Source organism: Aethina tumida, chromosome 3 (assembly GCF_024364675.1).
Source record: "Aethina tumida isolate Nest 87 chromosome 3, icAetTumi1.1, whole genome shotgun sequence".
Classification (NCBI taxonomy): domain Eukaryota; kingdom Metazoa; phylum Arthropoda; class Insecta; order Coleoptera; family Nitidulidae; genus Aethina; species Aethina tumida.
In genome coordinates, this window is record NC_065437.1 from 18263632 (window position 1) to 18275914 (window position 12283).

The 12283-nt window shown below is 30.5% G+C and overlaps 1 protein-coding gene across 2 annotated transcripts; it reads right to left on the minus strand.

The window, feature by feature from the left end:
* Window positions 1-9270: 9270 nt before the first annotated feature.
* LOC109598272 (poly(ADP-ribose) glycohydrolase) lies at window positions 9271-12142 on the minus strand. Of its 2 annotated transcripts, XM_020014147.2 has the most exons (8): window positions 11799-12142; window positions 11594-11743; window positions 11312-11547; window positions 11176-11255; window positions 10955-11120; window positions 10764-10894; window positions 10020-10442; window positions 9271-9965 (listed from the first exon to the last, which is right to left on the minus strand). In XM_020014147.2, the coding sequence occupies exons 1-8, from the start codon at window positions 12045-12047 to the stop codon at window positions 9328-9330; spliced, it is 2073 nt and encodes a 690-aa protein (XP_019869706.1). In that variant the 5' UTR covers window positions 12048-12142; the 3' UTR covers window positions 9271-9327. The 2 variants fall into 2 exon arrangements, with proteins under 2 accessions (XP_019869706.1, XP_049820931.1); XM_049964974.1 differs by lacking the exon at window positions 11799-12142 and having other exon boundaries at window positions 11312-11540; window positions 11594-11729.
* Window positions 12143-12283: the final 141 nt, after the last annotated feature.

The window sequence follows — 12283 nt, forward strand, 5'->3', positions numbered from 1 at the left end:
ACTACAAAGGATAAGACGTATTAAGCAGGATGTGCTTCCCCGCTTCCAAGTATTGAAGATAAAATCATTCTGAAAACGGAACTTCTTTGAAGCTAATAATAATTTCATTACCTTTGCATTTTTTATTTCGGAGCTTATTGCTGATAATTATATCATAAATATATTATTTTTCTTTGCTTACAATTAGTGTTTAAAGAATGTTCCCAAAAATAAAAAGGTTTTTCTCAGTCTCATAAATCCAAGTGATGCATCTCGCCGCAAACACGCACGGCTTAAATTTTTAATAAGGCACAGAAATTGGAGCAATTCGCCTAGGACCAATTTAACATGATCCTTTTGCGGAATCGCGTAGGTGTTATAGTTAAGGTGTTTTGTGGATAACAGGGTGCGCGGGTAAACTTTCCAACCCCGTCTTATGATTTACTAAACTAATCTATTATTTATCAAAGCTTGCGTGTCGGTGTCGCGCGATAACGCCGCAAACGCACGCACTCTTCACTAATTTCCACTTGAATTATTCAGTTCTGACACCGGGAATTTACTGTTTTACTGTTGTTCGTGTTGTTTTAATTCCGAAATTGCGTTACATTAACACCAACTTGTTAAGCTGTGGGAACTGAAACACATCTCCAGTTGATGAAAAGTTCCACTGAAGTTAAACTATTTTGAATTAATAAATCTCTGCTAAATAAATTCAATTATGATCAAATCGAACTGAGTAAAAATTAAAGAAATGTAAGTATTGTGTGCAAAATAATTAATAAATTATGACTCGTTTTCGTCGATTAAGTGAATTTAATAGATTCCCCCAATGTTCAACGAACGGCGTGCAAAACGGAACCAATAAATTAAATATTTATAATGCAATCGAAATTGTACGATATTCGTGGCACGTGTCCGATGGCCAGTTTCACGGACAAATGAAAATGAATTTAGCGAAAGAAATCGCCGAGTGGACAAAATAGCCGAATTAGCAATCTTTCAGTAGATTATGGACGGAGTCACGTAAATGCAACGGACGCAGTCTGAATCGCAAATCTCTGGTTTAGGGCTATTGTCTTTCTGTCGCTTATTCTGGCATTGTTCACACGATTTCATATCAGAATTACATGGAATTTCCGATTATGTTCTTTGACTAACTGCTGCAGTTTTATGCATGATTAATTTAATGCACCTGATACTTCAATATTATTAGAATATACTTATTACTTGCCTCTCGAATGTGACATATTAATTTTTAAAGTGTTTCGGAGAAATGCAACAGACTAATAAATCCACATTTTAGTTATTTTGATTAACGGAGCTTTTAATTTGTTCAAGGTTGTTACATTTTAAAATATGCTTAATTATGTTTGTTCTTCTTGGATTACTTTAGATAATGAAAAAAAATTGAGATACATATAGTACAGCTCATTAAAATGAAATGTAATGTTAAAATATTCTTGTCTATAAGATATTAGATATATAAATGGACATAAATATATCAAATGTAATTTTAAAATGCTCTAAAATTTTTAATAATACGGTAAATGACTTAAAAGTAGAAATTTTTTAATGAATAAAATTAGATTGACCAGTTGCATCGTAGACAAAACAGTAACAGAAAAAACAATAAACATTTTAGGTACTGGCATCTAACTCAAGTAGAACAGCACATATTCTTTATATATTTTTAGTTAAGTAGATATAATAATGACTACTACTGTATATATTTAAATACTCAGTACTGAATGAAAATGTCAAAATGCTTTTGGAGCAATATATCAAATTTTAGAGATCTAAATTGATTATTGGAAAATTTGTGATTTATTTTCTCAAAATTAGTTTTATTCGAAATGTTATTTATATGAATTAATGGTATTCCATTTATATGAGTTGGTAACAGTCAAAATTGAGAAGTAAAGAAATTTATGAAACACATTTTGAATAACGTCATGAAAGTATTTATTAAAAAAACACCCACGTTACATTTGACGAGGCTCTGCATTATTAAAAAATATCCTCTAGAATCATTTTTCAAAGGGGGCAATCCGCATAGGCATCGGATGGGTCAATATTAAAATACTAATATAGTTTTTGACAAACGATTTTGACCCGGTAACAGAAACAGAAGCGCGTCAATGAATTCATTAAAATATCGTTTGCTGCATATACATATGATCCGATGGCGTCGCTATAAATCAAGTAACATGTGCCACTTGGACAGCCGGTGATTGATAACCCCAGATTTCGTTGTTCAGTTTTCCGGTGACACCATTGAAAAATGATGCAAATTTAAAAGTACATCATTATTTTGTTTTTATTGTGGCACTTTCATGTTTAAATTTCAAAAGTATTTTAAATATTCTTGCCGATGAACCGAAAACGTTTGAGCCAATTGCAAAACTACAAACTTTTCTTTGACATTTTTTTCCTCTTTAACCTGGGAATGAAAACCAATCTGATACGCGAGTTGTCAGCCTGATAACGTCCCAGATCAAATTATTTACCGATCTGTTTGTTCGTCCGATGCGACGTAATCCTTTTGATTCCCTTATCATAAAGGGGTCATTTGAGCTGGCGTGCTTTCCAATCAGCCCGGAAAACTGCAATTTTCCGCCGCAACATGGAAATAGGAACCGGGTATCTGATTCGATTTCGACATAGATGCGTTCCGGGGTGTATCGCGGTGCACTTCAAAGTCGTGGGGGTTTGGGGGCATATGGAGCCCACTTCTACGGCTTATTATGTTATTTTCAGTTCGACGGGCCCCGTGAAATACGCCAAGAAAAGCCAATATGCTTCCTTATTAAGTTACGTTTATTTGCGGAATGTTCCCGGCGATTCTTATTCAGTCCCGGCTCCCACTTTAAAACTCTTTGTTTAACAATTCCATTTCGGATTGGATCGCATTTTGGGAATGTGTGCGTTCTTTATGGACTTTATTGTATTGTCAAAATTTTTAAAAATACTTTTCCAATGATGTCAATAATAGTTATAATAATAATTATTATTTTGTTTTCAGAACACGATTTCTTTTATAAATGTGTATTACATTTATTAATTACAATTAATCTAAGAATAAAATAATTATAAATTAGGTTATAACCAAAAAATAATAACTAAAAGGTAAGTTGATCACTGGCAAACAAAATGTAAACGACAAAATTCAAATTGACTTGGATTACTTCACGATTTTGAAAGATGAAATGGATTTAGTTCAGTTTAACACAGAGTATGTAGCAAACAGTCGAGTAACCTGTAAAATATTTAATTCGTACGTTTTTTAGAACTTTGAAATATTTCCTTTTGATTTCACAAAGGATGACTTGGTATGAAAACACAGTCGTCCGGAAATCGGTAGAAAGAAAAGAATTATACTGTATATGTCTTATAAGACACCTTATGCCAGATGTTACAAATTACATTTTTCAAAAGATTACGCCAAAAAAAAGTTTAAAAACGATCGTCAACTCAAATATGTTGCTGATATTCAAAACAAAATTGAAAAAGCATTCAACAATTCTGTCGTCAGTATCGTTCAGTGGACTAAAATGATCAGGAATAAACGATTTGTTACTGAAATGTCTCATGACACCAAGTTTGAAGTTGCGTTGCAGCAAGTATATGGTCCTGTAACGTTAGTTGGTGATTGTCAGGTAGATTTGTATAAGCTTATAAAAATTTATAGGAGACAAATATTTAATCTCAGTTCTTCGCGAAATTCCAAGGAAAAAAATAAACTGTAAATATTTATAAATTAATTGCGGTATGAAACCCAGCGTGCACAAAAAACTGCAGAACTTAATCTTATCTATTCGACATCCCTTTAGTTGTAAAATTTACATTTTAAGAATAGTGTAATTTCCAGATAAGATTAATTTAATCTTTCCTTCTATAATTAGAAATCTCTATTGTAAAATGCTTATGCACTTGTATTATTTTCATCATAATAGACCTCTACTTAATAAATAATTAATTTAATTTAATAATTTAATGACCAAATTTATTTAAGAATTTTTATAACAAATATGTTGAATACCGAGTATAAAAATCAATAGTTATACCCATTATAAACAATAATATATATAATAATATATTATAATAATAGTAATAATATTATAGTTTGAACATTTAATACCAGTATTTACAATTTATGCTTTTGTCTCTTCTTTAATTATTAATATTCATTTTTGTGAACATATTTAATAAATCTAAATATATACGTAATTAAATAAAAGTTAAATGTTAAAATAATTCTTTTCTAGAACACATTCGAGTAAGCATTGTAATAAATCAATAATTAAAATCATTTTAATAATTACGATTGTGAACGATTGTATCTTGTATTCCAAATATTTACACTCCCTATGTCAATAATTTTAAACTGAATATATTGTAGATAAAATTAATTACATTTTTCTTGTCATACCCAAGTTTGTTTTAAATTAAACAACAGTATTTTAATTTAAAATATATTATTGCAGCCATGTCTCTTCTTTTATTAAAAATTATTTTATTCGCAAGTGTAATAATAACAATAAAATCTATAAATTTTACATCCCCTGTAAAATTTTCTAATTATTTATGGACATGTATTAACAGGATAATAGACAATTGTATGATTGAAAATAGATTTGTGCCTAAACCGTTGAGTATTCTTGTCGATGATGTCATAGTTCACGAATTTATTTTACCCATGGTAGCAGAACACATTAAATGGCCAGTTTTTGTACTAAATATGTCGAACTACGAGTATAAAAAACAACAGTTTGCGGCCAAACCGAGTCACTACATAATAGTGGTTCAAGACTTTGAAGATTTTCAAAACAAAGTAATTTACATAAAAGGAAATAATACCATATGGGAAAATGATATTCGAATTTTGGTAATTGCCTTAACAGTTCAGAATCCAAAATTATTTGCATTTCAAGCGACGAATTTATTAAAATTAGAAGACATTAACGGAATTATTATAACGCAAAGTGTGTATAACAAAAACGATTACAACTGTTACATGTTCAAAAACCTAAACGGTAATTACGATGATTGCTACAGGTTTTTTCCAAATCACCAAGTGAATTACTGCCGAAAAGGGAATCTGACTTACAACGATAATGTTACAATATTTAAAAACGAAGACAAACGTTTGTACAATGTGATTGACATTAATGAAGAACCTAATATAATTAATTTCAAAAATGACACTTTATCGGGACCCATTACGAAAAGTAACGGGGTAGAACGTAATACTTTAAATTTAATAGGGGAAATTTTAAATATTTCCTTTTTGTATTTTGTTCCAGAAAATGAACGTTATCCTGGAGACGCTTATCCTAATGGAACTATCGTAGGAGCTCTATCTGAATTACATAAAAAGACTGCTGATATTGCCATTGGTTCGTACACGTGGACATACGAAAGGTCACAAAGGTTTTACCCAGTGTTTCCTTTCATAGATAATAAATTTGTTTGGTTTTTTCCACATATACTAGAAGATTCCCAGACACCAAGTGTTAATCCAATAATATTAATTTTATTTATCACTACTTTCATATCATTAGTTTTACTTCAACACATTTTTAATATATTAGAAGGCAGGAAGAAAAAATGTGTCTCCAATCTATTTTTAATGTTGTCTGCCTTAATAAGTATACCTAAAATTTCAAAATTGAGCACAATTAAAAAAAGTATTTTAAACCTAATACTTTTTCTCAATTTATTTCTTAATGTAATAATAATAACAATTTTGGCTAGCATTTTGACTGGCATGACTCAAGTGGAAAAGTATGGTTCACTGCAAAAACTTTTTACAAGTTCCTTAACTTTTAAATTAGATCCTGTGGAGAAGCAAGTTTTTATAGACTATCCATTTGGATCACGAATTGTTGATTGTAAAATAATTGATGTGTGTCTAAAATCTATAGCCTCAGATAAGAATTCAACAGTTGGGACCACAGTTGTTGTATCCGAACTAATTCTAAATAATTTAGCAATCGACGGTAAGCAAACAGTAAGCTGTTTGGAATACCCTATAAACTTACCACTTGTAATGTATATGAGACATGGGTTTCCTTACTACAAAAAAATTAAGTATTTGATTTTAGAAATTGCAGAGAAAGGTTTTATGAATAAATTTATTCGTGATTTAAAACCTATAAAATCAGTTTCAAGCCTCAAATACAAACAAAAAGTATTACAGTTTAAACATTTAAGACTAGTGTTTATAATATATGGCTTAGTCTCCTGTTTAAACACTATAATTTTCATTGGTGAATATGTATCTAACAGGTACAGCTATTTTGAAAAATAAATGAAAGTTACACTTTAAAATAATTCTTTTTCTAAAACAGATACACACATATATAATACAAATATACATAAGTAAACACTCTGTTAAATTAATAAATCATTTTAATGATTACGGTTATGAACGATTGTATCTTTTATTTTAAATATTTACATTTCCTATGTAAATAACCTTAAATTGATCATATTGCAGATAAAATTAATTAATTTTTCTTGTCATAATTATGTTTATTATCAATTAAATACGAGCAAATTCTAATTTAAAATATATTAATGCAGCAATGTTTCCCTTTTTATTAAAAGTGATTTTATTTGCAAATATAATTACAATAGAACCTGTAATTTTCACTTCTTCTGCCAAATTTTCTAATTACTTATGGACTTGTATTTACACGATAATAGACAATTATATGATTGATAATAGATATGTAACGAAACCGTTGACTATTCTTCTCGATGATGATATCATAGTGTACGAATTTATTTTACCCATGATACTAGAACACATTAATTGGCCAGTTCTTGTAACAAATATGTCAAACTCTGAGTATAAAAAACAACAGTTTGCGGCAATGCCAAGTCACTATATAATAGTGATTCAAGATTTTGAAGATTTCTAAAACAAAGTAATTTACATAAAAGGAAATAATTCTATGTGGGAAAGTGACATTCGAATTTTGATATTTGGTTTAACAGTTAAAAATCCAACATTATTCGCATTTCAAGCGACGAATTTATTAAAATTTGAAGATATTATGGAATTATTATAACGAAAAGTATGTATAACAAAAACGATTACAACTGTTATATATTCAAAAATCTAGAGAGTAATTCCAATGATTGTTACTGGCTTTTTCCTAATCATCAAGTGAACTATTGTCAAAAAGGAAATCTAATTTACAACGAAAATGTTACAATATTTAAAAATGAAGATAAACATTTGTACAATGTGATTGCCATTAATCGAAAACCTAATATAATTAATTTCAAAAACGGCACCTTATCAGGACCCATTACGAAAAGTAACGGGGTAGAACATAATACTTTAAATTTAATGGCAGAAATTTTAAATATTTCTTTTGTATATTTGCTTCCAGAAAATGATCATTGCTCAGGAGACGCTTATCCAAATGGAACTATCGTCGGAGCTTTACTTGAATTACATAAGAAAACTGCTGATATTGCTGTTGGTTCGTACACATGGACATATGATAGATCACTAAGATTTTATCCGGTGTTTCCCTTTATAGAAAATAAATTTGTATGGCTTTTTCCACATATACTGGAAGATTCCCGGACATTCAGTGTCAATCCAATAATATTTATTTTGATTATTACCGCTTTCCTATTATTAGTTTTACTTCACCACATTTCTAATATTTTAGAGAGCAGGAAAAAACCTTTGGCTCTAATCTATTTTTAATGTTATCTGCCTTAATAAGCGTCCCTAAAATTTCAAAGTTGAGCCCAGTTAGAAGAAGTATTTTGAATATATCTTTTTATTTATTTCTTAATATAATAATATTTACCACTTTAGCTAGCATTTTAACTGGTATGACTCAAGTGGAAATATATGGTACACTGGAAAAACTATTTACAAGTACCCTAAATTTTAAATTAGACCCTATAGAGAAACAAGTTTTTATGGATTATCCATTTGGATCTCGAATTGTTGATTGCAAAAGAATTGATATATGTCTAAAATCTATAGTCTCAGATAAAAATTCAACTGTTGGAATGACGTTGATTTTATCAGAACTATTTCAAAATGAATTAGCCATTGATGGTAAACAAACAGTAGATTGTTTGGAGTACCCTATCAAGTTACCACTTGTAATGTATATGAGACATGGGTTCCCTTATTACAAAAAAATTAAGTATTTGATTTTAGAAGTAGCAGAGAAAGGTTTTATGAATAAATTTATTCGTGATTTAAAACCTATAAAATCAATTTCAAGCTTCAAATAAAAACAAAAAGTATTACAGTTTAAACATTTAAAACTAGTATTTATAATCTATGGCTTAGTCTCCTTCATTTTCGTTTGTGAATATGTATTTAATAGGTACAACTATTTTGAAAATTAAAGTTGCACGTTTAAACTATTCTTTTTCTAAAACAGATACACGTACATAATACAATATAAAATACAAAAAACTGCTTCCAATTCCTCAATGGAATATGCTCTGGCAATATGCAATCTTGCACGCGACAATGCTCGCATAAAGTCGCCGAGATTCCATTAATCATAACAATGCGACAAATGTATCGTACCGTGGTTAAGGCATTCGATATTAGTGACCGGACGTATCCAAAATACGACCGGCATTTTCATATGTGAAATCGGAAACTGACCGGTTTTGGTGGATTTCATGCCCGATGAATTTTAAGGGGCACGATTAATGGTGGATTGCACCCCTTAAATTCCACATCGGGATGTCAGACACGCAGACACTAGAGCCAGGTTTCGCTGCAGTGCGCTGCAGTGCCGCAACGTCGTAAAACTGGAAACACCACCTGCTTCAGATACTTTCTTTTATACTTATCGCCTATTTCATTACTGCAATAGTCTAATTTTTATCCAGCAGCCAGACACACTGTCGGATTTATTGTTGCACATTTCACGATTGTGATTAATTTTGGTTAATTTTGAATGATATATATATATATATATATATATATATATATATATATATGTATAATAATATATATATGTATAATAAAAATTTGCTCGATGGTTACTACTTTTTTGATATTTTACAGTTAAATTACAATTAATAAATTCCAAAATTAAAATTTGGTAATATTATTTTAAAATCGATCGTTTTTAATGTAAGTACTAAAAATAAAAATACGTGCTACAACTATAACTAAAAAATTGATGTGACAAAAGTAAAAAAAGTTGTTACAAATTATATAATCGCTTTTTCCAGAACTTTTGTCCAAAAACAATAGATGTATGCATTAGTTAATAAAAAACTATATATACTAAATTTAATTTATTGTATCTGAAAATTCTATATAAAATACAAAATTGTTTGTTACGATTTGCTATGCTTAGAAAAATAATCAGTGATTTTCCTTTTTTGTGGTTTTTCTAAAATTACATCGTCCGTGACGTCTTCCTCCACATCCATTGTCACGTTGGGACAATTGATCATTTCTACCGACCTGGTCTTACAGTTCACTCTGAATTTATCCAATTCTGATAAAAAAGTTACATCCTGTACGACCCGATTCTTCGGTTTATTTGCGTTCCCATCAATCAAACCTAACAAACTCACTATTTCATCGTGATTCTTAGGTATCTTTTTTGCTATTTCCTCTTTTGTGCTTTTCAATGACACCTTCCTCGATTTCGGTACGTATTCTTCTGGTGGCGTCTCAGGTATTATGTCTTCTTGAATATCACAGTCCACTGTCTCTACTCCTTCCATATCAATGACAGCATCACAAGAATCAAGTTCGTCTAATTGTTTCGCCTCTTGAACAGGAGCAATACTAGATGTTGATGATGAAGTTGAAGGCATATCTTTGGGTGGTTTCGCGATACAACCGAGAAATTTTCTTATTGATGGTTGATTTTTACTGTCAAAGTAAGATTGTTGAATGAACGAATAGAGTTTTTCTGAAGAAAGAGAGGACGAAGAAAACTTGCTTAGAAATCTCCATAATTGTTCTGTAATATGAAAAAAAATGTTAGATTCAAATAAATAAACGTGTGCGTACTTACTTATTGTAATCCTATTATTGGCCAAAAATAAATACATTTTATAAAAATCTTCCTTAATTTCTTCATCACCAAATGAGTAATATACTAAATCTCTTCCTGCTGCACACACTGCCATCAACTGAAGGAGCGCTTTAAGGCGGGCATCGCCTCTAAATGCTCCGCATCCCCAGTTACCTGATGCAACCGGTGCAGCGTTTTCCTTCTCCTTTTCCCGCGCACCAAATCCGACAAAAGCCTTATTGACTTCGCGCAGCATCGCCGATGGATAAAACTGGTCGCGAGGTCGCCCGAAATGAGTGGCGTCAATGGCCACCAAGGTGGTGCGACGTCGACCATAATCATCGTGTGGAGTACCATCGCAGTGATCGCCAGCGAATGTAAATGTCTCGGCATAGCCTGTGTAGTCGCTGTATCGTTCTGCTCCTATAAAATTTAATTTTAATTACTTAAAAAACACTTATCATTTTTTACATTAAACATTGAGTTAATGTTGTTGTTTTATTTGGTTTCACTACTGTATTTTCTCAAGTTGAATTTGATTGAACATATATAACCAAATGTCTTAAATGGACCTTTAATTAGGAAATTTGAAAGAAAAAGCTAATGACCCTAATTATTTAGACCTCTGACACCTTCAAAATTATTGTTTTTCTGGCAAAACATGTTTTAAGGTATAAGTTCCACTATATTTGTTTTTTGAAATACACATATTTGGATTAATAAAAAAAATATTCCAGTCCTCACCTGTTATCACAACTGCTTCCTGATCTCCCATTTGTTCAACAAATAACCTACTGATTATAAGTTCTGGACATATAATGAATCTAATTTCTTCCTGTACACAACCGTAGCCTAAGACTCCACCTCCAATGTTTCTACAAATATTTAAAATAGAACATTCAATTTTGCATTTTATTATTAAATATATATCATACTTATTAGCAAAATCAACCTGTAATAAACCTAAACCATTGTCTTCTATTGTGCCTTCACTGTCTATGTGAACTCTAGTGTTGCCAAGATTATTGTCTAGATAATCCCACCTTGGCATATTATTTCTAGGTATAAATTTTCTCTCAAATGTTACAACACCAATAGGATCTTAAAAAATACACATAATAGTATAGTATACTTAATGTATAGACTGTTAACTCACTATTTTTCGTTACTCTTTTAAAATAGTGCAAAATGCATTTAATTTTTTCTGAAGAAAAAGTACTATCAGCAGAAAATAATCTAAAATTAGTTGCATTATTTATTTACAAATATTTGTGTTTACAGAAATACTTTACTGTGAGAAATTAACTCCAGGATACTGCACCATGTCTTTGCGCCAAGGAAACGTACAAATAAAGGCGTTTGCTAATAGAGATGCAATCTGCAGCTGACTTAAACTAACTGATTTGCAGTGATTTTTCCTAAGTAACGGCAAATTTCCTGGCAAAATCTCTGGCAACTGTAAAGCTAATTTAACAATTGCAGGCAGAAGAGTTTCAAAAAAGTACTGTTTTTCTTCTTTATCTAAAACCTAACAGAATTCATACCTGGCTTATAAAAATATAGCATATATTTACTTCATTTATGCATGTATGTAGTGCTGAGAATTTTGGGAGATTTTTGTTATAACTGCCTACAATCACTTCAAATTCTTTAGTTGATGTTATTGGATTAGAAAATGCATGTATAATTAGTTTCCATCTGGGTTTTAGTACACTAATTCCATTCTACAAAATTTAATGGCAATTATAAAGAACAAAAACTTAGGTTATTAAGACTAACTTCCACAACTGGAAATACATTGTTCACAGAATAGGGCATACGAACATAGTCTTCATCCCAATGAAACGTTTGAGCAGGTATGTGAGGTTTTGGGGGCGTTTTTAAATTCACAGGAATTTGATACAGTACTTGATGATATTTTGTGGGCACTAAAGGACTTATAGAAAATGACCAAGGCCCCTTTCCTTTGCAGATGTCTTGCAAACTGCTTCCTACCCAGGTTTTTATATGGTTTTTGCTAATATCCATTGTTATAGTTGATATATAACATTTCTTTGTTCAACTATTTATAAATAAGATTATTTGTTTATCAATGTAAACATTTTTAGGTTAAGTTTTACTAACCAAAAAAAACTTTACTGTCAAAACAGCGCTGTATCTGGCGTAAATTACAGTTTCCTTCTACATATTTTAACACAAACTAAATCAAATACATCAATTTATTATTTCTTCGATTATCATAATTAATTAATTAATATTAGGTT

Coding starts and splice junctions, on each gene's coding strand:
- LOC109598272 (XM_020014147.2), bottom strand. CDS start 12,047: ATGGATATTAGCAAAAACCATATAAAAACCTGGGTAGGAAGCAGTTTG. Junction 10,443..10,763: donor GGAAGCAGTTGTGATAACAG/GTGAGGACTGGA, acceptor TAAATTTTATAG/GAGCAGAACGATACAGCGAC. Junction 9,966..10,019: donor CAATAATAGGATTACAATAA/GTAAGTACGCAC, acceptor TTCATATTACAG/AACAATTATGGAGATTTCTA.